Source organism: Leuciscus leuciscus (assembly GCF_965113295.1).
Source record: "Leuciscus leuciscus genome assembly, chromosome: 24".
NCBI classification, from domain to species: Eukaryota; Metazoa; Chordata; class Actinopteri; order Cypriniformes; family Leuciscidae; genus Leuciscus; species Leuciscus leuciscus.
Window position 1 is genome coordinate 18,754,388 of NC_138723.1, and position 26,626 is coordinate 18,781,013.

The following is a 26,626-nucleotide window of genomic DNA, read 5'->3' on the forward strand; positions in this document are numbered from 1 at the left end:
AGTGAAGCGGCACCTGAGGCTTCCCAGGACACGCGTATTTCATCACTCGGCTTCCACGACACATATCGGCACAATGCCAAAGGATTTTGTCTTAGTAGAACAGCGGAAACAACTTAAAATACTCTGTCATTTATGCTCATACAGGTAAGAGCAAGACATCATTCGAAACTGAAAAGGGTCTATTTTTATTTGTGTACACACACACAATAAAACAATACATTGTGCTTTTGAAAAATAAAGAAAACAAACGGGATGCCGCTTTCTGCCGTCCTGGTTTCCTTTTCTGTTAAGTTAGTGGAGTGCATCACAACAAATGTATGGAAACTCTTGCATGCCATCTAAACTCTTGGTTTGGGTTAGTGCATAGATCGTCTCTTCTTCTGCTCTTTATCCTGTTATGGCGGTTAGCAAAGAGTGTTGCCTTACCGCACGCCCCCATCTGGATTGGGGTTTGGATCGCCTGTGACTGACTGTATTCTTTGTCTGACTGTATGCACCGAAATGTGACGTTCGCACTGTGACAGTTCGGGATGAATACATGTACTGTTACACCCCTACACAATGCTGTAATGGCATTCAAGTAAAATACATTTTAAATTGTATTTAAGTAAAAGGCATTTTAAAACATTTTTTACATGTTCTAATGAAAACGTGAGAGGAGCTTGAACATGCAAAACTCGCCGCCATGGTGTTACAGTGTTCAGGGTGGTTGCCAGGGTGTATCTAGGGTGTTGTTGTTAGATGCTTACTGGCCAAAGTCAAAAGATCCCTATCTCTATAGCCGCTTTCCGACCAAGTAGTTACAGGAACTTAGTTATAGGAACTGTCCACTTCTAAACAGTTCTATGAACTACTCTCCCCCAAACTCGGTTTTGCTGTTTGCGTTCGCACTGGCCAAGTGGCCATAGGAACTGGTAGGAGGGGTAAGGGAGTGACGTAAGCACGGCGACTTTTATTTTGACGGAGCGACGGACCTTTATTTTGACGGCGCTGAGAACGCCAGAGCAAACAATGCTCGCATTCTGTGTTCATTAGTTAGCGGTCTGTCTAACAGTACTGTTTAACATGTTATTAGATAGAATTGTTATAGAACGTACACAGTATATGAAAAAAAAGTTATTAGCCTATGCCGTGTGGTTGATGTCCAGTGTTGCTAGCTGAGGAGAAATACATAATCATTGACTTGGTCCCCTGAAAGTTGCGTTGGATTTTCTCTTCAGCATAAAGGTTTAGAGGCCCATCTATCACTGTTTTTCCATGTTTGTATCTAGTTTCTGGAGTAAATATATAGGCTATAATCTGTGTGTTTACATATAGCTGTTTTAAAAATGGCAGGTGCTGGTGTTTTGCGTGCGTTCGGTCATCAGCGTACACTAACGTCACGAGTAGTTCCTATAGTGCTGGTTTAGACCCTACTCTGAAGTAGGAGCTAAATTAGTTCCTAGTTCCTGCGGTGCGAACACGCCAACATCCGGGTACTTCCCGCAATAGTGCTAGGAACTGTGAAAAGGTTCCTCCGGTCGGAAAGCGGCTTATGATACTCTGGTTTCTATATGACTTGTTGAGACCCTTATTCAATGTATGGAATTTTTTAATTCTGTCAGAAGAAATATTCATTAAAAAACTTAAATTAATGTTCACTGCCCAATAGCAGTGTTATTTTACTATTATGCATATGCTGTTATAGTTGTATATATATTCTGAATTAGGCTTAGCTTTTAGTTTCATTTCATTTTCATATAAATTTTTTGTTTGTATTTTAATTTTTAGTAATTTTGCTGCTTTAATTTTTATATTTCTTGTTTTATATGTAATATTTTAATAATACTTTATTATTTTTAACATTTCTATATAGCCTTACATTTATTTTATTTGTCTATTTAGTAATTCAACTTATCAGTTAATGGCCAAGTCAACATTTACAATCTCCATTTAAGTATTTTAAGCTTTTCATCTAAAATGTATTACATTTTATTTTATTTCAGCTTTATTTTAATTACTACAACACTTCCTAATACAACCACCCTCATGTGTCACATGCGGTCACGTTTTGTGCCACTGTTTAAATGCAAACTACTCAAATTCTTCAAACCAAATGAAATCAGCTGACTCTGATCAGCTCTTTCCAGTTAACGATGATGATAATGAGAAGTGCTGAAAACAAACTGGAAATCCAGGAGGGGTTACTGAGGGTTTTTGCTGTGGTCATTGACTGCAGAATATTTGCTTACTAATTGAAACCAAACAAACAACTAAAGACAGTTGTGGAGTAAAAAGGCAGAAGGTTTTTAGCTAAGATTTCCGGTATAAGTATTTGATAACAAAACTAAATTATTTTTTGTTTATTTTTTGTAAAAATAAAATATTTTACGTATGATTTATAAAATATTCACAGTGCGTTTGAAGGAAAATGTTATTCTTGTTTAGATATTTTTTTTAACGTACCTCAATTAAATGTTCTGTATAAATTCAGCAAATAAATAACTTTTTTTACTTTTGTTGCCAAATAAATTGCAGTCAATGTGAACACCCCAAAATGCATTTAAAGGTACAATATGAAAGAATTTTGTATCAAAATATCCAAAAACCACTTGCACAGTGTAATATATTTCTTTCAATTGTGTGCTTACATTATACTAAATGTTTCCAAGAATTTCTAAATTAAAAGAAATTCACAATTTTAAATAGTGCCCGTCCCATGTAACTTGTTGCCTGTCGATGACGTAATATCTGCGCTATCCCTGGTTTCCGCTTGTACTGCCTTAGTAACCATGGCGACAGACATGGACAACTGCGTAATGTTTAGCGGCACGCTCACGCTGTTGTCGTTTTGTTCAAACATTATGGACCATGGCAAGCAGACTTTGGGACAAAGGGAGAAATAAAACGAGGATCAATATCAGCGCGGCGTTTGAGACGGCGAGAGATCCACGTCCGCGACAAACTTGGACTTGACAGAGACGCCGCTCTTGCATGTACTTTATTAGACAGGTGAGCAAATGTACATAAAACGAATCAAATGTTAAAGCTCAACATGATGAAATGTTAGAATATGATCAGTATGTTATTCTAATGTTGATCTAGCTTCCTGCTAGTCTCATACAGCCAACAAACTAACACATAGAATAACATCATAACTTTCAATACACAAATACAGTTTAGTGTGATAAGAGTAGACCAAGTGAAACAGCGCTGCGTTACCTCACACGTTTCATTTGTCTAATAAACTGACCGGTGTGAGTATTATTCAGCACTTGCGTGTAGTTCGGTAGAATGAAATGTCCTTATTCCTTTATATCCGCAGGACTCATGTGCGGCGCTGATATCGGTCTCTAATTAGCAATCACGACCTGCTTCATACCACAGTCATGTATTCACTCATCCATAAATATTATTAGATCTATCGGCATGACGACAAGGTCCATGATTCTGCTTATTCACTGCGTCAATCTACGCCTTTGTTATTGTAAGAGGTTTTCGATCCCTAGCGGCGAAAAAAAGTACTTATTGTAGCTTTAAGAATAAGCTCGATGGAGCAGGATTAGCTCCAGCTCTAACATGTAAGGTGGGCCACATGACATTCAGGGTGGGATGGACAGTGGGGGGTTGGAAATGGAGTTTCTAGGAGAGAGTTTATTATAACTGTACCTCAGCCAGCTGAAACAGGGGTGATTTAACACAACTCTTGGGCAGGTCTGGTGAGCTTGGCTGGGATGGTCCAGAGGCCTAAGAAGGACATTAAAGCAAACCAAATGAGTGCTGGGAATGGGATGTCATTTTAACCTCACAAGACAACCAAAACCTTCCACATTACTGTAGCACTTGTTATACTTAAGGTGTCCAAAACTATACTTCACTGTCACTCACCTCTACGTGTGTGAGAGAGCTTGTGTCCTCAGCGTTCTTACTTCCTCCAGCAGGCTGCACTGGACTGGAAGAAATCTAATGAGAAAAAGTAAAGAGTGTCAACAAAATGCATTCAGATCATTAAGCAAGTCATTTAGACGCACACAGCCAACCATCCATATCTGAGACGTCTCCCTGCTAAGGAGGTTTTTAAGGGTCTGTTGTTAAGAACTGACAAGTCTTCAGGTGGTCTCACCTCAGCCAGCTGGAAAAGGGCTGATTTCCCAGTGTGCTTAGCAACTTCTGTGCATCCAGTCTGGGAAGAGCTGGAGGAAATCTAAAATGAAAGCATGAACATGAAATCAGTAAAGTAGAACAAAGCCATAAATGTAAACAATCTTGAATCAACACTGACATTTACAACTCAACACCTCCCTCTGTTGACAGCTTGATGGAAAAGCCAAAGGTAGATTCAATAAAAAAAAAAAATACCCATCAATTACATTGTCTAAACAGGAAGTGACAATGTGACAGCTTGAGGTGTCTACACTGGAAACTTGTTGCATGTCACCTCAGAAACTACTGTAGACATCAGCACAGTAAAACAGGTAAATAATTATGTATACTTTGCATTCAATGTGATTTTAAAAATAAGTATTTTAAATAAAGATTATTATAATTATACTGTTTTTCAATTATATTTAATATATAACATATTTTAATATAATATATTTAAAATATATTAAATAATACATTGTACATTAAATAAATAAATAAATAAATAAATAAATGAAATAATATAATATATTTGCTACATATGGTTACATATTGCACAAATTTAGAAACAAAAATGTATACATTTGTAGGCCTAGAAACATGAACTGGCTTTGATATAATGGTTAAAAGTTATTTAAATGTTGAATTTAATGAATAGTCAGAAATCAATTCACTTTTCACAATTTCACAACCCTAACCCTAATTTCACAATCATTAATTATTCCTATCATCAATTATTCCTATTCCTATTATGTAATTAATTCATTTTATGCAATATATATATATATATATATTACTGCCGTGCATTTTTTTATGTAACAGTCAAAACATATTTGAATATAAAGCCTACTGTATTAAATTAATAGAAATCAATTCACAGTAGGGTTGGGTATCAATTGCTTTTCAGCTATTTTGATTCCAATTCTGATTCTGCTTATTGATTCTGCTTCTTCTCGATTACAATATGGTATAAAAAAAAAATCTAATATTTAGATATCAAACATATTTATTCTGTGTCTTTTTGCAAAGCTTTGTTGCAGTTGAATACCATTAACAAAAATGAGCAGCCTAAAGAACAACTAGCTAATAGACTAGATTAACTAATATAAATTTCAAACATTAAAGTCAGTAATACAATTAGAACAAATAAGCAAATTAGCAAATAAAAAATACAACTTAAACTACAGAAATTAAAATCAAATGTAAAATTACACTGCATTGTTTTCTTTTATAAATAAAATATAGATTAATCCTTATTAAAATTACTAAAGTTATTCAGTCAAGATTATTGAGTGATTTTATTTTGATTTTGTTCTTTGATTAACATTAAAGACACAGATGGCAGCAGGTTTATTAGGCTGTTGTCACTTTAAGAGCTAATGCACTGATCCAATATACTGTTAGTGTTACAAATGCATTTTCTTTCTCAACTGTTTGTGTTTACTTAAGACATAACCGCCTGTGTTTACGAGGCTATTTTGACAATTTTTGTGTGTATTTGTCCGTTCAAGCGCAAGAAGATGTGAAAGAGAAATCAATTCAGTATTCATGCACCATATGAGAGGCGGCTTTCTGTGCGCTCTCTGGATGTGCCCAGCACAGAAAACAGTGCACTCGTGCCGACTTGAGTTCTCTCGCGTCTTCTTGTGCTTTAATGGTTTAAAACCACATTACAATGCGCGCACAGGAATCGACAAGCGGAATAATTTTGTTTATTTTAGCCAAGAATCCGATTCCTGACCGATTGCAATCGATTTTTTGGGGGATTCCCAACCCTAATTCACAGACATGGCATTTAGGGGTGTAACTAGGGCTGGGACAACGCGGCGAAGTCATCGATGACGTCGACGCAAAAAATACGTCGACGCAAAATATGCGCGTCGATTCGTCGACCTGTTTTCATTTCTCTAAAAAACGTGTGCAAATTACTTCACAGTGTGTTCCTTATGTGCGCTGATACGCGATGGCCATCATTCTATCCAACAGTATAACCAATCCAGGGGTTTTCCTGTATTGAATTTTTTTGGGGCGGCCGCCAAAGCCTTATTTGATCGGTGAGTGATGTAGAATAGAATGACTGACTGCGCTTGACAGGGCGCATATAAGTACGAGAGAGAGCCCCGGCTGCGCGCGCGCGCACTCACCGTCTTCAAACAACACGAGCGCTGTCTTGCTCTCTCTCCCTCGTGCATATTAATCAAAATCATTAGACACGATAGAAAAAGGGCGTAAGACCAAAGTTTCACGTGGAGCATTCGGAGATTTTTGAATTACCGCGGAGTGTGAATTGTGGTAAACAATAAACTGCCGGGATAATCACACAACGCTTGCCGTAGGCTACAGGTCCACTAATGACACGTCCGATTCGCGAACTAATGACTCATTTGAACCGATTCACTTTAATTAATGGTTAAAACAACTGATCTGTCCAACACTGAACTCACGAGACGTCTGAATCAGTGTATAACAAATCGGTAACACTTTACAATAATGTTCCATTTATTACTGTATAGGTTACTGTATTCTTTCAATTGCTCTAAACAAGTATTTTGGGTGACCTTTTTATTTTTTTATTGAATGCTAGACATCAAGTTGTTGTTATTTTCATCTGAAAGAAGAACTTTTTTTCAGTAAGCTAGGCCCTATGTGTTCAGTAAGCTTGTTTCAGTAAGCTATGTGTTTTCAAGGCTTTAAGGTTTTATTGAATGCTACCTCTGACTAAGAATGCATTACTATGCACTTGTATAGTCTTTTATTTTGGAATTTTAAGAGCAATAAACATATATTGCAATGTTAAGGAATTCATGTTTTTTTCATTCAGATATGTAAATTAACATGTATAAATTGCTATTAGTCAATTCATGGGGATTGGGGAGATAATCGATAATCGAATCGAAATCGAATCGGACTGGAAAAATGAATCGTTAGATTAATCGATGCATCGAAAAAATAATCGCTAGATTAATCGTTTAAAAAATAATCGTTTATCCCAGCCCTAGGTGTAACGATACGCGTTCGGTACGAGGCTTTCGGTTCGGTTTTCGGTACACATTACGTACCGAATGGTTCGTTGGACCATTTTTTCTGCCGACCAAAATTTCGTTATTTCAAATGAAGGCGCGTCGCGGGTGGCAAGCGCGCTCATAGAGGCTGGCGCGACCACAACATCAACTGGCAAATACAAAGCAAGGAACGAAACTGAGCTACTCTTATTGTGTTCGTGTGGACCGTTTATCAGTTTTGACCTGTGAAGCGGGACTCGCGAGCCCTATGCGCGAGCCTGATCAAGCAATACCACGCAGCGCTAAGGGATCCAGACCAGTAAAGAAAGCATTTGAATTTCAAATGCTTTTTGAATTCGCCACTGAAGTAATAACATCGCTGTGAGATCTAGTGAGAAACATGCACATTTCTATGTTATTAACGGATCAAACAGCGCTGACGTGGAAACCAGGAAGAAACATCGTGCCATGAATGAACTGGCCGGTGTCCACAGATCAGCAACATTCACCGTGGAATGGATTTGCTGTAGTAACACTAACTGCAAGGTATGGAAGTTTGTCAGGAATAGTGGGCTATAATGCTTTCAAGTAACATTACGTCTGTTTTATTTTGACATTATGAATACAATTGCTGCCCTCAAATGTTAATCTGAACTAAAATAAACCTTTGTTTATAACTAGCCTACTACTACAATATTACATTTCATTTTGTCCAAGGAGCTGTTTTGTTTTATATGCTCATAAGAAGAGTCAAGTATAGCTCCATTCTTGCTCAGTAAAAAAAGCAACAAAAAAATTTTTATAAAAAAAAATAATCATACTTTATGATGTTAGTTTCATTAAATAAAATAATAATTAAAAAAAATTTAATTCAAGGAAATTTCTCTGGCATTTATTTATTTTTGCTGTAGCCTATGGAAAACGTACCGAACCGAACCGTACCGAACAGTGACACAAGTGTATCGTATCGAACCGAACCGTGAATTTTGTGAACCGTTACACCCCTAATGGCATTACTTCATGATCTTAGGCAAACTGGGAAAATAAAGTAGCAGGTGTAGCTTTGCAGAAAAAAAAAAAAAAAAAGAGACGTCCGTCAACACAAAGCAACGTCGACATGGTGTTACTCTTAATTTAGCAGTGACTTTTCACTTGGAACGACTTGCAGTGCACTAATGCCAGGCACAGTTACTCTGGATCAACCCGTGTGTGAGATTGTGTTTGACAACAGAGAGATTTAGAAGACAAATCCTGGTCAAACATTACAGACAGACAACAGGTAGAAATGATTCAGCCTTGTTCCTTAAAAAGGACTAAACATTTGATGTATTTGTCTGCAAAACATGGAGGCGCTGCCTTTTGTTTTGTATTAACCTCCCGTGGCCCTGTTCAGTGACAAATGCACTGCGCCGAAGGCAATTAGGATCACTTAGTGGCAGCAAAATGGAATTTACAGAGGATTAACAGGGGTGAGAGTCTGAGGAACCCACAGGAACACACACAAACAGCTCGCATCCCTGAATCACACACACACATTAGCCTGACGTCTCGAACGCCTCATAAAGCTCTACAATTTATGAAGTCTATGCACCTCCTAATGGCACACAAACCCAGTTTGGGGCCCAAAACAGTCATCCCAGTCTGTTTAGTCACAGGCCGCTTCGGCTGCTGTATCCGTGGAGATGGGCCTGTCACAATCTATTTACGTGAGCACTGATCATGTGCTCATTATATCAGAGGTCTGCCGTGAGTACAGAATGATGCAGATTTGTCTCAATCACATCAAGATATGAGGACATAGATCTAGACTAATAACTGTTATTCTCATCTAGAGCCCTCTTTGTGTTCCTGGTTTTAAAACCTCATTTAACTCGACTGTGGTTACACTGTGCTCCTACTACTAATCTGTATATTAACATGTGCAATTACACTGTAATCTTTTCTAAATGTTATTATTGTGGTGTATTTGTGTTTTTCAGATGCTGTTCTGATCTGCAAATGAACTCAAATGTGGTACTTTATGCTGAGAGGTTATTTTCATACGTATTAAAATGATGTTGCTGTACCTCTCTGGCGGTCAGCGCGTGCTCCCCGGCTAACAGCAGCATGCTTAGGCCCCCCATCTTATTGGGATCTATAAACACAGCATTAAAAAGACATTAAGAAATGTTCGACAATACAGTTAAACCAAGTGACATGAAATGAAGTGAAGGAATATGTACACTACTGTTCAAAAGTTAGGGGTTTCATAAGATTGTAAAAAAAAAATTGTAAGCAATTAACACTTTTATTTAGCGAAGATGCATTAAATTGATCAGACATTTATTATGTTACAAAAGATTTCTATTTCAAATAAATGCTGTTCTTTTAAACTTTCTATTCATCAAAGAATCCTGAAAAAATGATCACGGTTTCCAAAAAACTTAATTAAGTAGCTCAGCTGTTTTAAACATTGATAATAATAAGAAATGTTTCTTGATCACCAAATCAGCATATTAGAATGATTTCTGAAGGATCATGTGACACTGTCGACTGGAGTAATTATGCTGAAAATTCAGCTTTGCCATCACAGGAAGTTACTTTTCAAAACTACATTCAAATAGAACAATTTTATTTTAAATTTAAATAATAAAAACTTATTTTAAAATCTTACCAACCCCAAACTTTTGAACAGTAGTGCATGCGTGTACATATTCAGGTGCTTGTATTGTTCCTACCAGCCATGGCGAAGTTGAGCTGGGGTGTGCTGTCAGTTTTGGCCTGTTTTTTGGCAACTGAAGGATCTTTATTAGGGTTGGAGGGAAGAGACCAGACCTTCTTGCGGGAGTTACTCACAGAGTGGGAAGGACTCTTTACCGGCTTGTTGGTGGCAGGACACCATTTGTAACCAGGGTTAGCTTTCATGAACGCATCCTTGTACTGTGTCAGAAAGAACATATAATTATCAAAAACATTATCAAATAATAGATTTAAACGTGTTAACTTACAGTAAGATTAACATCAGCCGTTGTGATTTTTCTCATCCTTTCTAACAACAGATAAGCCTGTTCATATGTTTTTTTCTTGCTATCTTTAAAGAGTTAAAAACGAACAGCTTTTCATGCGGCTTTCAAAAATGAGCAACTTTTAAAGGTAATTGTATGTTAGATAATTGTTTAAAGTCCCCCTGTAGTCAATAATTTTATCCCTTGAAACTCATCTTAAAATAACTTAAACGTAACTCTACACTCTTGGTCATTACATTCACTTGGTCAACTTACTGAGGTAAACGCTGCACAATGCTATCGCCCTTTCAACATCGGACACATAACGGTTATTAATATTAGCCTTTTGCTTGACTATGTTATCAAACAGCTAATAGTGTGTTGCTAATGTTACATGAACCATGTTCCTGTTCGCCATCTCAGAGTCTGACCGCTGCCTCAGTATCCTTAGAAAAGCTTTGAATAATTTAGAACGTCAGTGGAGAAAGATACATAGTTCATCATATCATCGTAATATACATCATACACCCACTATATTGCTAAATCTACCCGATTTTACATATCAACAGAAAAATATACCAGGATAACCTGGCTTCTCTTGAGACTTCACTGTTTCAGAGCGGTCATAGTTAATGATATGCTAAAGCCCGCTAGCACGTAGGTGATTGGTTACAAGGTACTACAAAAATAAATAAAACAAGGGACTTATTGTGTGTGGTCTGCCTCCTTTTTACCTCCTTAGCCATGTCGGTGTACTTCTGTTTTTCTTTGGGGTCCAGTACGGCCCACCAGTCTGCCAGAATCTTAGTGGCCCCCCGGTTGTCTAGTCGCGGATGCTCCTGTCGGACCAGCGAGCGGTGGCGTTTGCAGAACAGCAGAAAGGCATTCATGGGCCGGCGAGCCCGCTGCTCAGAAGAGTATTCTTCACTGTCATCTTCTATCCCGCCACACACTCCTTCCTGAGCTACGCTCTCTGTACATAACACCGGCTCCTGGGGCGAAAAGTGGGGAAAAAGTGGAAAGAGACATGCAAGGATCTGGTCAGTTTCAACAGCAACAGTGGAGAAAGCTACACCAAGTTTAACAACCAATATTTCACCATAGAACGATATTAAAGGGTTAGTTCAGCCAAAAATGAAAATTCTGTCATCACTTACTCGCTTTTCCAAAGCGAAAGACTTTCATAACATAACATAACATAACATAAACAGAAGCTCAGCCGTACTTGCTTGATGCGTGAGAACAAACCTCAATGGTTCTCGCACGTCAAGCAAACATGCTTGAGCTTCCGTTTACCTAACTGATGTGCGCAATGATACATTTTTATATGTGAATTTCATCTGTTCATCATATAAAGCAATCGAGTCTCTTCAGAAAATGTTGACAAACCCATTCAATTCATATGGATTAGTTTTACAATCTTTTTATGAACTTTTTGAAGCATCAAAGTGGTAGTTCCCTAGCAGTCTATGGAGGGAGAGAAAGCTCTCAGATTTCAAAGATGAATGAAAGTCTTACGGATTTGGAACGACATGAAGGTGAGTAAATGATGATAGAATAAATTTTTTTTGGGTGAAATAACCCTTTAAAATAAAACAATGCATTCCTATGGATCCCTTCACATTAACCAAGCGATTCCCAAAGTGGTTTTTTATTTTTTTTTCAGCCATGTTTTTATTTTAAATCTATTTAAAAAAATTCCTTTTTTATAATTTACTTAATTATCAGCTTTTCGTCAACTCATGATGAACCCACTTCAGTTTCCTCATGAACCTCCAGAGTTTGCAAACAGAATTTGAATAACAAGGAAACTACCCAAGGTAGTTCGGTTTTTTGTCCTTCCTTTTGGCTCATGATCATTCCAAATAGACATACTTTTGTTGTTACTGCTGTTTTACATGTATTATAAATTAAAACAATGTCAAGAGAGCATTTTTCTTTCATTAAATATGCAAACTTTCTAGCAGGGACGGATGGAAACTGCAAAAATTACAGTTAGTGTTGCAAAGCTACAAAATGGTAGTAGTATATCCTACAAATCTGACTGAGCCTGACAGTCCAATGATTCAACAATGATGCAACATTAAAGACAATATGAAGCTGCTTTGTTTTTTGCTGTATGATGCATTTCTGAAACTGAAACTGAAACAGATTGGATGGAAATGGCATGTGTATTTTTAATACCTTTTTTAACCCAGCTAAAATTTCTAATGAACCATGATTTGCTACAAGCTATTGCTATTGATTATTGTCATCGTAAAGAGTCTATTTAGCTCTCAATATTCATTCAAAAGTTTGGGTTCAGTAAGATCTTTTTTAAAGACATAAATTTATTCTTCAAAGAAGTATTAAACTGACCAAAAGCGACAGCAAAGACACTCATAATTTACAAGAGATTTTTAATCCAAATAAATGCTGTCCTTTTGAAATTTCTATTCAAAGAATCCTGAATATATCATGGTTTCCACAAAAATATTAAGCAGCACAACTGTTTTCAACACGGATAATAAGAAATGTTTCTTGAGCATCAAATCATCATATTAGAATGATTTCTGAAGGATCATGTGACACTGAAGATGGAGTAATGATGCTGAAAATTCAGCTTTGCCATCTATATTAATATTTAATATTTCACAATCTTACACTTTTTATTGTATTTTTGATTAAATAAATGCAGCCTTGGTGAGCATAAGAGGCTTCTTTCAAAAACATTTAAAAAAAATCTTACAAGTCTCAAATATGAAATTTATTTTTTACATAAAAAATAAAATCTAAAATCTAATTTTGTCAATGTTTAGAAGAAGTACACCAGCATACAGAGGACCTCAAAACTAAGACACATGAACTAAAAGCCACAAAACTCTCATTTAATTTGAAAAAACACACACTAATGGCAGTGTTAATGCACTGAAGTGAATCCAGTTTGAGTAATCATTCACCTTCTCCAGCTCTTCTTCATCTTCCTCCTCCTCTTCCTCAGAGAAGTCTGGAGCTTTCTTGGCCAGCAGCGGGTGCCACTGCAGACACTTGCGTTTGGGCCGCTTTCCGCTGATCTCTCCCTCCACCGGAGGTTCTTTCCCTCCACCTCCACCCTTCATACTGCTGCTGACCCTGATGAGGGCAAAGGTCAGAGGTCAAACACGGCCCTTAGTGCTCTTTAACATCATGTAATAGACTATAGGACAGGAAGAGGCCATGACACATTGATAATTACATTGCCTGGTAGTTAATTTAAAGGTGAAATGTGTAATTGGTTACAAATTCGAGGAGACAGAATGGCAGCAACAGACTGTAAATAGAATTTGACGGGCGTCATAAAACTATAAGAGAAGCCAAGGCTACAATAATGTATTTTTGATAGAGCCATAAATCAAGTGGGGAGAACCTAAGCATCGATAGCTCTGGATAAGATCCTCAAAACACTGTTGATTTTTGTTTTCCAGTGTGCATTGTTAGTTCAAGAAAAAAACAGGCATGCTGTTGAGTGCATTGCGGCGCAGTGATCGCTGATGGAGAGCGGACACAGGGTTCCCTGTCTATCTCAGCACTGTTCTTCTGCATCTGCAGCACCGGTGCAGCTCTACTGTACATGTGACCCTCCTCTCCAATAGGACCAGAGCACACATCTCACACACGTTCGCTGCATGCACACAAACAGGAAGAGGAACACACACACATACACACCCAGTCACATCACCATGAAACATACCAGCTCACTACTAGCTAGATTGTTTCCTAACTCGTGCGCCTCAATTATCATGTGTTACACTTTAAACTGCACACAGGAAGGATCTAGAATGGATCTGAATTTGGGAGTACAATGTTTCAAGACATTGCATTAACAGCAGACATCTTCTGTAAGGGTTTCCATAGCTGGTGTCTGCTGCCCTCTTGCTGTTTATTCAGTAATAAGGACTGAACAAATGCTGACACTAGACGAGGTCTTGCACGTTCATTCATTCAACATTGTTAATGTGAGAACTTTTAGAGTTATTAGTGGATGTAAATGTCACATCTCATTTAACCCAGATGTTTTCATCAGTATTTTAAAGGCACCTATATATTTCCATGTAAAAATACCCATTTATACTGTTTGAGAAAAATACTATCATATAGAAAAAACTTTAAATTATCAGCAAAATGCAATATAAAAAAAAAGGATTTTGTACTGTATAAAAACAATGCTATAAATCTAAAAATGATTATATGATATTTGTGAAAAAAAATGTATATAGGCTATATATAAAATGACAAACTATCCTTAAAAGTATGAATAATATTCCATCTGTTAACATTAACTACATTAGTTAAGATAAACTAGCAATGAAAAATACTTCTAAAGCAGTTAATGTTAACTTCAACATGTACTAACTTATTAAAATCAGAATTGTATGTTAATATTATTTAATGGACCTGAGCTAACATGAACTAACAAAGAACATTTATACTTTTATTAACTAATGTTCATTTAGTTTGCTCATTGTTAGTTAATTCATTAACTAATGGGACCTTATTTTAAAAGGTTTTACCAAATTTTCTCACAAAACTATGCAGATTTGTCACTTTGCTGCTGTGACTATAACTATGACTGTCACTAGAATAAAATAACTGCAATTAATATAATGATTGGTTATGAAGAAAGCAAAATTAAAACGAAAAAAAATGAAAGAAAATAAAGATTCTGTAAATGCTAGCATTTTTTTTGTTTTGCTGATTAAATTACAGTAAATTAATGGTTCACAAAATCATGTCCATTCATTCATTAATTTAGCAAAACCATAATTTGTGTCATTTCAAATCCATTTTTTTTCCAGTGGCCACAAAAAAGGAAACATTTTGAGGATGTTCATGTTGCTCTATTCCATACAATGAAAGCATACATTACCAAGTCATTCACGGAAAAACCTTTGTGGGTTTGGAACAACATAAAGGTGAGTAAATGAAGACAGAAGTTTAATTAATGGGAATGCTAATTATTTTTCTGTATGGACAAACGAATCACTGTAAAGCTCAATAAAACTACAGCAGGGACAAATTCAACTCAGGCCATTTGTATGAAACCAATCAGGTCTTGCAGGACAGCAGTTCTCCCTTTATGACCGGTCACTATATGCACTAATGGCTGTTCAGTCTGAGTGGCAATGGCCCCTCTTATTGAGTGACGGCTTGATAAAGTGCAATAAAACAGAGATTACAGGAGCTTACATTATCAAATGAGAATAAAAATCACGTAAAAAATGAATTCAAATGGGAAAGATTGTGTCATTAAAAAAACATAATCATCCAAAGATATATGGATAATACTGTAATTCATGGTTTTGAGAATGTAAATATATATTAACATTACTATTAAAGGAATGTTCTAGTAGCAAGCTGTCGCTTACCACAAAATCATTTTTGGCTCATCCCGCCGTATGTACATTTTTTGTACAGAAAATGTATGGCTAAGTTTACAATAGTAATGCAAGATGTTTAGATTAATAAATCGGATTAAACAATCAATACTTCAATAATTATACAGACTCATAAATCTCGTAGACATCTGATCATGTATGATTTGATTTTAGTTTGAGTAAACCGATTTTATGATTAACTGTTTCTGCCCCTTATAAATACCAATATTATGAAAAGTGAATGCTTTGTTTTCAGTTCAGGCAACATGATCAAATTAAAATGGAAATTTTGAAAGGGACATTACAATAAAAGTTGTTACCCTTCTTGCATGCGTTTCACGTTTGGATGGATTCTACAATGGATTCTCTAAGGGAGTTTAAACTTGTAGTTAGGTTCGCTTGGTCGGGACCAAAAAAACCTACTTTTTTTTTGTCCTGGTCCGCTTAGAGTTCACATTGGCATTTTTAAAGTCCACGTGAACCGGAAGTTGCAACGAGTTTTCTCCAGTGTTGTGATGTATTTCCAAGTTAAACAGAATATTGAATAAAGGGCGGGGTTTTACTTTAGCGCACCTCCTCTCCATCCCTCGCTAATAGAAAACTGACTCACAACCTGATTGGTCGGCTTTTATTACGTATATTTCGTGACTGAACTCACCGAACATCCAAAACAATGCTGTGTGCTGGGCTAAATGCACTCACTCTATGTGTATAGCCTACATATGATGGTATTTTGACCAGCTGAGAACATGTGAAGAGCTTATAAAATGTGTAAAGGTGTCAAAAAAGCATCAAGAATTCCTCTGTCACACACGCAAATGAAGATCTTCTGCGAGGAGATGCGGTTCTGATGCCTGTACCGAACTGTGATGGGCAACATCGCAACTATGACGAGAAAAAAATATATATATATGAGTGAGCATTCTGTCCTTTTTAGGGTCTCGTCTGCATGTTTTTGGTTTGTTTACATGTCTTTGGTCCGTGTTGCGTTCAAAAATCATTCAGGGTTCGCACCAGGGTTCATTTTAATCGAACCAAACATGTCAAGTGTGAACACACCCTTGTGTACTCTCATGCACTTGCCATGCAATGACAACTTTCAAAAACAAATTAAATCTAAATTTCCCAAATTTGAATGAAACAAGAGTTTGAAACATCACTGAACCAAGAGAGGGATACAGGACTTGCAACAGGTTTGCTGCTAAAAAAAGTTAGAATTCCAAGAAACCTATGTTTAAAGCTAGTGATTCAACTATTCTATATCTTTTAGCCATCCAAGATAAAAAAAAATGGGTATTTATCTAAATGTTATCCTGGCGCATGACATTAATCATAACTTTGATATGAATGTAGTCTAAACTGCTCTACTGAAAAGCAAACACAAAGCTTAACAGGGTAGATAGATACTTATTATTGTCTAAGAGACTGTGTAAAATCAGTGATCAGCCAAATCACATTCACTTCTCTCTCAAATTCACTTCATTTAGAATTTAAACAAATTTACATCGCAAGAAAAAAAAGAGTTGTCTATGAAAGAGAAGTAAAAGAAAACATCTCGCGACATCGGTGCAAGTAAAAGATGTAAAGTTAGTTTAGTTGTTAAGATATTCACATTTTTATCTATTTATTCTAAAGCTTATTATAGATATCTTTACTAAACTAACTGCTTAATAATAATTGATCAACTAAAATTGTACATGTGTAATGGATTAAGAGTATAATATTATTACAATACATAAACTGTATTATTAAGATGCAAACGAAGCAACAATATGCAGATATACAGAATAGAAGTGTTAGTATTATGGGTCGAGTGTTGACACGTTAATACTAACACTTACTATTCTATTATAATAGAATGAAATCAAACTTTAATGATGCACTTTTTATGAATGCAATGCAAACCTACAACAGCTTGATGATACTGTGTAAGTGGAAAGAAAACATATGTAAATATAAACAGTGAACTTGGGTTTGCATTATCAAACCATTATCTACAAAAAAAACTTGCACAATCATTAAAAAAATGAATTGCTCTTTAACTCCCCTTTCATTCTAATGAACTGCATTCACCTGTTATCCTTAGGTTAAATTTGACCAACATCGAAAACCATAAAAAATTCATGAATTCTTAATTAGTGTTCAACGGATCTGAAGAAACATTAATTAAAGAAAATAATTTTTGCTGGTCAAAGTATATGATGATGAAAATCATGGTTATATACATTTACATTATAAATGGTTATATACTCGTTGTTAAATCTTACAAAATTGATGGAGTTTCACTATTTGATTAAGAATTAAATTCATTCACTATTGGCATTTCATAATATCTCACATTTTATAACAATAGCTTAAACTAGTTTAAAATTACAATTTAATTTCCATTTCCACAAATATGATGCATAGGCATAGTTTTAACCATTTAAAAACAGCATGACAAAGTTTTTTATTTTTCAAATATGAGTCAAATTATAAATACCACAGATGGAACACATTTTAAATAGTTTAAATAGATTAAAATCAGAAAATTCTGTTTTAGATATTCATGACAATGTTAGAAAGCCTGGCTCCAATACCAAAAACAATGTGGTATTTATAGTCCATTCTTACAGATTACAATGGAAGGGCTAAAGGAATAACATGCTATGCATTTTATAATATGCTATTATATGATCAAAAGTACAATTTGTTATTGATGCAGTCATTCAGGAAAGTAGACCATGTTTGAACAGACTAGCTCTTTGCATGATAAAAGGTTGAAGAATGAATATGTGTTTTATCTCAGATTGAGCACAACCCAATAAGCAGGTGATTATGTACAGACACGAGCTTAAAATCTGTGATGTAATGAATGTTTGATCCGTGATGTTAAGGCATCAGATACCAATTAGTCTGTGAATTTAAGAGATATAACAACCGATGAAAGGGAAAAACACATGGCATGAAGTGAAGGCGTACTTACAGAGCCACAGAATATGGAAATACGGTATTTGAAAGATGAGGATGGATCTGTCAGTCAGGCTGTATCATGCGATGAAGATGACCTACAAAGTAAAACAAAAAAAACACACTGTGCCCTCAGTACAGGAATAAATCATCGAAAGCAAAGCCAAATGCACCAAATAACTCTGTCCCGAGATATTTTAACCGTGTGTTGTGGATTTGATTAGTTAGAGGCATATGTGCACCGCCTCAGCTTCAATCTAAGGTGCCATCTTTGGTGTTATTGATGGAAGCATAAAGTTATGACATCGCTCACAGCATATATTGAATTCATTAAATCCACTTCAGTTATGGCAAGCAGTAGTAACATTTCCCTAACTTGTATATATTTATTAATACTTATTTTTTAATGTTAACTAATACAAGTGTCATTTACAATGACAGTGATTTGCAGCAACCAAGTGAACAGACATTGATTTATTAAGATTACTACTAAATAGTACAATAGTGACTAGTATCTCTTTCAACTTAACTACTCATAATTCATTAATTTGATACTAGTACTTTATTAGACATTTGTTATTATTCCAACAGTGACTACTGACTAGCATCTATAATTTACTCGCTTGTAATTATTCAATAGATGCTTGTACTATCCAGCTGTGACAAGCAACTATGAGTAAATAGGCAACATAATGAATCATTAAAACTCAAATAAATACAACAACTGGAACATATACTAGTCGAAAATGAATAGCTGATATCTGAACCATAGATTTCCATTAAATTCAATTTAATCGCAAATGATAGACATTACCCAGCTAGCAAAAAGTCATCTATTAAACGTTGAATAGACGTAAATCTTCAACGTCTAGCCTAATTACGACTTTTCAACGTTGAAAACAGGTCGATCTTCAACGTCTTGATGGAACATGTAAAACTCTTTAAATTTATTTGAGATAATAATGAAGATGGTTTAGTAGTTTGTTTTTCTCCGTTATTTTAGCATGTATAACATACTTATCATGTCTTAGATGATCAGTTGAAAACACGTAGTCAAACAGTCCGGCTGAAACTACTTAGTTGAAATCACGTCGTAAACCAGTCCAAGGCGGACCGACTTATTTTCAACCATATTTCAACATTGAAAGATGGTAATTGTTTACTGGGTAGACTCTTGTACTTATTGGAATTAGGGATGCAGCGATGTATCAGCCAATAATCGGTAAGCCGATAAAAACATTTATATTCACGTTCGGCCATCGGTTGATTGTTTAAAAACAGCCGATGATCAGGGCCTATTAATACTCTGTCAATCAAAAGGGGGCAGAAATACGTCAAACTGCAACTCATATTGTGTGTAAAGAAAATTTCATATTGAAATTAGGGCTGCAACAATAACGCATGAACAATTTAAAACGCAAATGTTAAAGCAAGCTCTATTTGACCCTATGAATCATCCGTAGTTAAAGCCAGGGTTGCCAGGTCCACTGTTTTTCTCTAGACCAAAATATTTTTTGTAGCTCACCTCCCATCCAATAATCGCAAAGAGCTTTCAAATTCTGTCCATTTTTATCAGAATTTTTTTTAAATAATTGCCATTTTGACACTCATAATGTGATGTGACAGGTCGCTGTAGCATCTAAGGTCAGGCAGCAGCGCAGAACTTTTCATCCCCTTTAACACAAGTTATAGCATGAAAAAACATGCATGAACATCAAAAGGTATGTTGAAAGATACAGTCCAACTTACCGAAATGTATCATGTCTCATGTAATCGCTCAATCAGTGTTTCAACTGCAGAAAGATGTCCATAAAACAGCTTGTGAACAATATGTCGCTTAACGTTGCATTTACCTCAGGGAAGTTTGTTTGTTAGCTATAAAAAACACCAGAGATGAGTTTATTTACGGTTAGTGTTTGAATAAATATGTCATGAAGACAAGTGTTTGTGAAAACTACCTTAAGTGCAACAGTTACAGTATACAAACATTTCAGTTTCTAAAAATAAATAGCAGTTAAATATAATAGTTTTGGCTCGGTTGTTAATTTTAACCTCTAATATTACATTAATGTACCGAATGATAGAGTTCCCTGTAGTTTACAGCATTAGTTGGGAGAGATTTTTTCCTTAAGAAAATCAAACTATTGGTAGAGATCACTCTGAATAATCGCCTATCGGTATCGGCAGACATTTTGTATCGGTGCATCTCTAATTGGAATAAGTACTAGTATCTAATGAATAAAGCCCCGTTCACACTAGCAACTTTGTTGTTGTAGTTCATATGTCACTTCACCAGTTGGTTGCTAGTAGACATTCTTAGTTCTGGTCAACCTAACGTGACAATGAACGTCACTGCCGCTAAAATGATGTTCAATGTCATTTTGTGCATCAACATGTGCAAGTGCGGCCATCTATCTGTGCCAAGACCACAAACACAAGGCTATTTCGGTCCATTCACAATTAATTGTCATGCATTATTTACATTATGTTTTACATAGTCATTGCATGAAGTCAAAGACATAAGAAAAATGCACTCTGCAAGGATTAACTTCTCCATCTTGCAGACACTGATACAAGAGACAGGTCGCTGCATGAAGTCACTCCGCATTTGTTAAAGTCGGCTTGAAATGAAAACTCACCCTATTTTTTTAAATGCGTAAAAAAAAATTTTAAAGTCTGACCTCGTAACGTTTAATAAACACCATTAACTAGATTTTCTGGTAAAAAAACGACAGACTCCCTTACAAGCTCATGTTCATCTGCCTCCATTTTTGAGTGCAACACCCACATCTCAAAACCTAATCAACAACCAATGCATTGAACCAGGTTCCCACCCCATATTTTATCTTTTTCGATGCTCCGTTACACTTAGATGTCCCTTTCATTGCAACTTTTCATTGCTAAGCATGCTCACAAATAGCTGTGAATGGTGATTAAATTGCTGGACATCACTGAGTCGCTGTACTGCTGGTTTCCAGTTGGCGTTCTTATTCATACTCCTACTGATGACGGGTTGCTGCACATTTGCTTTCTCAACTTTTTGCATCGCCGACGGACATAATCGTTTATGCAGAATGAATGACTTTCTGCTGCTTTTCCACAGCAGATCACGGCCAATGTGAACACCTGTTTAACTCAATATGCATTTACATATAATGAACAGTTAAGCTAATAGTGAATTTAAACAATAGGGATTTTCACACTGTGCTTAGCTTAACCCCAGGTTATCGGCATTCTAAACCCGGCTTTTAACCCGGAGTAAAGGTACGTTTCACACTTGTAATTTAGAAGCAGGATTAGCACTGCTTTTTACCCAGGGTTATGTAACTCTGCTCTGGAACAGGGTTAGCATGGCTTTTGCAGTGTTAACCCCATTGCGGTGCCAAACTTATACAGTGTGAAGTAATGCTGTGTTACAACTAGATGCTTAGCAAAAGACAACCAAACGTGTGTCCCATTCATATTCATATGTTTTGGACAGTCATGGAAACATTGTGTTGTATACAGTAGTTTCAATGTTTAAGGGGAAAAAATGTCAAATGTTGACAGAAAATGCGGCAATTGGAATGAGGAAGAGAACATTTCATTCTTACCTTTATAGTTCAAAAAGTCCATTCAGGATACACTTTATAATACAGGGTAATATACAATATGAGGATGCGCAATGCTAGAGCATTTATGTAAACATTTTGCATGCAGCGTTCATCCAATAAGTGACACCGCGAATAAGGATGTTAACCCAGGTTTAAGAATGTAGCCTACAGTGTGAAACGTCAGATTATGAATCCCTAGGATTGGCCTAATTGTTAACCCAGGGTAAATTATGAGCAATGTGAAACATAAATTAAGATAACCCAGGATTTCGTTTAGCCTGGGGTTGACTGACCCAGGGTTAGCCATTTCAAGTGTGAAAAGCCCCAATTATACCTAGTAACGTTAATAAAAAGATATAAGTTTTAAGAAAGCAATGTTTAACAGGCTTGCCATACTTCGACTCGTTCATGTAGGTCTTATTAAAGCAAATCCGACACAGTTTTGTCGGGTGGATGGACGATATATACAGTATTGCAGCGTTCCGTTTTCAGGTACAGCCTGAGAGCGGTGCTCTCTCTCTGTGTCTCTCCCTGCTCAACTATCGAACAGCGAATCAAGAACTCCACAAAGCACAATGTCGACGATATCGTCCGATTATTTAAGCCATCGAGCACATTTCATAACTCATTTGACCCCTTATTTGAACTGTGCTCGGTTTGCATCTCGGTGCAAAATGTCGATCTGGGCTTTGACAAGACAGACAGCCGAGAGTCCATCTTGCTTTGGGGAAGATGAAGTATAAATCTCACTCCTGTCAAACTCCGCCAGGGCATTTTCAGAGAGAGATACCCCTCCACAAGCTTTCATTACTTAAACTATGGGTTTTCAGGGCAGACTTTTCAGATGAGACGGTTTTGTGCTCAGGTTTCTCGCTCCGTTCGGTCAGATAGAATAAAAGTAGCTGGCTAGCCTGCTAGCCCCTGTGATGCGAGATTGCTCTAGCTCGCCTGAACGTGTCATTAACAGACCCATATGCAATAATCGCACGGTTGGTCGTACATGTTAAATCGTCGTGAATTGCACAGAAACTCTGATGTTCGGTGAGAGCAGGTGTCACACACGCAGATCACAAAAGTTGTTTATGCCGAAGCACAACAAACTGGCACGTATTTCGCACTGTCTAAGCGAGAGCTCCCGATCAATCGGAACTCGGGGCTTTTCACAAACAAAATATGTCCAAGTTTTCAGTCATCGCGGCATATGTGAATGCAAACTTACCCCTGAAATCCGGTCGAAACGCCAGGGCCTTCTCATTCCAGCCTCAAACTTATTGACACATCAGAACAGTTCTGCACTGGCCGTCCGTACAGTAGCCCCACAGACACTTATATTATTTTTTACCGGATGCTTGAAAGGGAGCAACAACGCAGCGTGAAGTCGACAAAACTACATCACAATCGCGCCGATCACTCCAAGAACGAATAACGGTGGGGACCGAATGCCACTTGGTGTTGGTACTTTCGTTTCAGGCGAACAATTTTCTGGGTTTGTTTTCTCTCGCAGCCCTCCTCCCCCTCCGTGCGTTCAAGTGTTCCCACTGAAGCCCGTGTGCACAGTGTGTGGATGTTCACAGCGCTGGACTCACTGGCCTACCGTGTCACATCATCATCCTCATCCTCATTCAGTCGGTGTCCTGTCAGAAAATCCAGTCTAATACGATACTTGTGTTTTATATCTGGGTTCTGGCTGGTTGACCAAAAATCAGCTTTACCACCTTATGACGAGCAGGTAGGTGGTTTTGCTGCTGGTCCAATAGTTTGCAAGCTTTCAAAATCTTGATCAGCTAGAAACACATGCCATACCAACACACATCTAGTTAGTTTGTGAACAGTGTGTGGCTGTTTTGGACTAACTGGACTATTTTGTCATCATAAATAGCTGGTTGACCAGTCACAAGGTTCCATAAACCAGCTTGACCACCTCATATGACCAGCCGGTAGCTGGTTTGTTGCTGGTCTATCTTATTTACCATCTTAGACCAGCTACCATGCTCCAAAACACATCTAGTTAGTTTGTCCAGTGTGTTGCTGTTCTGGACTGACTTGAATATTATCATCATTATTATAATTAGTTGGTTGATCAGTCACCATGTTCCAAAAATTAGCTTCACCACCTCATATGACCAGCTGGTATCTGGTTTGTTGTTGGTCTGCCAGCTTAATTACCATCTTAGACCAGCTAGAAATGAGCGATCATGTTGCAAAAACATGGTTGACCCGCTTAAGCCGGTATGAATGTCTTAAAGGCCTGGTTTCACAGACAGAGCTTAGATTAAGCCAGGATTGAGCCTTAGTTCAATTAGGACATTTAAGTAGCTTTTATAAATGTGTCTTAGAAAAATAAAACATTACTGGTGTGCATCTTGTGACAAAACAATGGCACTGACATATTTTAAGATATGTCAGTGCAAGTTACTTTCAGCACAAACATGCATTTTAGTCTGGGACTAGGCTTAAGCCTCATCTGTGAAACCGGCCAATTGTTGTTGTTTTTTTATGGTCTAAGATGGACCACCATCTAGGAACCGGTACCATGACTGCATTCGAAATCGCATACTTCCCTATATAGTAGGCGAAAAACAGTATGTGACAAAAGTAGTATGTCTGAATTCACAGAGCTCAAAAGAGTAGGCAAAAAGTACCCTAATGACCTACTTCTTCCCACGAGATTCTGAAGTGTGCAAACGATGGACACTTCACTGTCCCATAAGGCCACAGGAGAGGATTTGTGAATGGCAGTGAAGCGATGAAACTGACGCTGGTTGATGATCACATAATAATGACAACATGGCGAATGTAGTTCGTCCATATTACATTCATACCACACATACTCATACTATATAGAACATACTTTTTTTAAGAAGTCGTTAAGGAATTACATGTTCAAAATATGTACCTGCTCAAAAGAGTATGCGATTTCGGACGCAGCCCGAGCTTCAAACACTTTCTAGTTGATTTGTGCACTTGACTACCCATGTTATAGCCAATCATATTTTTTTGGCCATTAAGGGTTGACTAGTGACTGTGTAAGCTGTTTTTCTTTCTTTCTTTTCTTTTTTTTTTTGCTGGTTCAAGAGCTTAATGACAATCTTAGGCCAGCTAAAATGTTGTAAAAAAAAACATCCCTGACCACCTTTCACTGGTATAACTGACTGATAGCTGGTTTGTTGCTGGTGGACCATCTTAGACCAGCTACCTTGTAACAAAACACACATATCATTTTAAACTGGATTTCCCAGCAGGGTTTAGAGTCAAACCATTCTGCCTAAACTCCAGTGCTGCGTTTAAGTTGTTTCACTGCACCTACTTCTAGACTAGAGGATGACAACACCATGCTGGGAATGCTTTTCTGATTCAGATCCACTATCTGTAGAGCTTCCTGGATGTTGTGTATTAGTGTCAGATCGGCGTTGCGCTGGTAAAATAAACTCTAACAGTGCATGTGCGTCGCCACTTACCTGCAACAGGCCACCAAAGTGACTTAACAGCTCCGTTGTCCACCTTTCGCACCCCTTCGATGGTGTCTTTCTCTGTTCACTTTTTTTGCAACATACAGTCTACTGTACATGCAGTGAGTGAAAATATAGTTTTCATGTAAGGACAGTTATGATTGGACGCACGCTTGAGTGACAGCCCGAGGCAGCCACTCAGAGTGCGCGAAACATTTCGGCACGGTTCCGAGACAGAGAGATTAAAACCACATCTTCATAATGTCCTGCACATTCACACAACACACAAAACACACAACAGTTACAGAAGAATTGTGCACTATCATTCATTAGATCAACAGGAGGTGTGAAATTATCGATATAGAGACGCCATCGAGAAAAGAGAGCGAGTGACATGTACGCTTCATGCAATCCCAACACATACTAAACAGTCTCCGACCCCGAGTGCAAACACACATTAGTGAACAACATTGATGTGTTTGCCCCGTATTCACTCTTTGCATACGACTGTTGAAAGCTCATTGTGGTTAAAAGACGATAAGCCATGCTTGTGTTCATTCGTGTCACAGCAGCCTTGTTCTCTCACATACTGGTCCACCGTTTTCCTGTCTCGTTGCCCTCTTTATGAGAGTTTTTCATGATACGGATCTACGTGCTAACACGAGAGTGGACATCGCATTATCACCTCTACATATCACTTTGGTCACACACGAGCAGTAATAAAACATGCAATTTATGCTCATGATTGTTTATGTCGTTGATATTGATTAATGGGGATGAGGAGGAGGAGGAAGAGGAAGAGGGGGGTCAACAGAGGCAGAATCGTACCTGTGCGACGCGATGCTTTTATAACTGTTAAGTTCATACTTTTCTGTCAATCTTTCGTGCGATACAAAATTTAACTCTATCTCTGCTGAAAAACAAAACAAAAAACAACGTATACCAGCCTAAACTGGTTTGCTGGTCTTAGCTTTTCTCCCAGGCTGCTCAAGTTAGTCAGCTTGCTGGCTTTAAATGGGTTTTGAGCACTTTCCTACTGGTCTAGCTGATGTAAATAAGCTCGACCAGCTTGGTCAGTCTACCATCTTAAATCAGCTAAGATCAGCAGTTTACCTTAGTAACCTTTTTATTCAT

At 37.2% G+C, this 26,626-nt stretch overlaps 1 protein-coding gene across 8 annotated transcripts in view; it reads right to left on the bottom strand.

The window, feature by feature from the left end:
* Positions 1-25,651, bottom strand: part of bbx (BBX high mobility group box domain containing) — a 39,747-nt gene extending 14,096 nt beyond the window's left edge. For 2 of the 8 annotated variants that reach the window (XM_082157178.1, XM_082157177.1), the window contains exons 1-9: positions 23,263-25,065; positions 18,467-18,548; positions 13,048-13,219; positions 10,843-11,100; positions 9,842-10,043; positions 9,191-9,258; positions 4,103-4,183; positions 3,868-3,942; positions 3,649-3,726 (exon numbers count right to left, since the gene is read on the bottom strand). In XM_082157178.1, coding sequence (XP_082013304.1) covers positions 3,649-3,726; positions 3,868-3,942; positions 4,103-4,183; positions 9,191-9,258; positions 9,842-10,043; positions 10,843-11,100; positions 13,048-13,206 — 921 coding nt within the window. In that variant the 5' untranslated portion in view covers positions 13,207-13,219; positions 18,467-18,548; positions 23,263-25,065. Of the gene's footprint in view, positions 1-3,648; positions 3,727-3,867; positions 3,943-4,102; positions 4,184-9,190; positions 9,259-9,841; positions 10,044-10,842; positions 11,101-13,047; positions 13,220-18,466; positions 18,549-20,199; positions 20,326-23,262; positions 25,066-25,501 lie in introns of those variants that run through there. The other 6 variants (XM_082157173.1, XM_082157172.1, XM_082157175.1 and 3 more) reach the window with 6 other exon arrangements.
* Between the last annotated feature and the right edge of the window lie 975 nt (positions 25,652-26,626).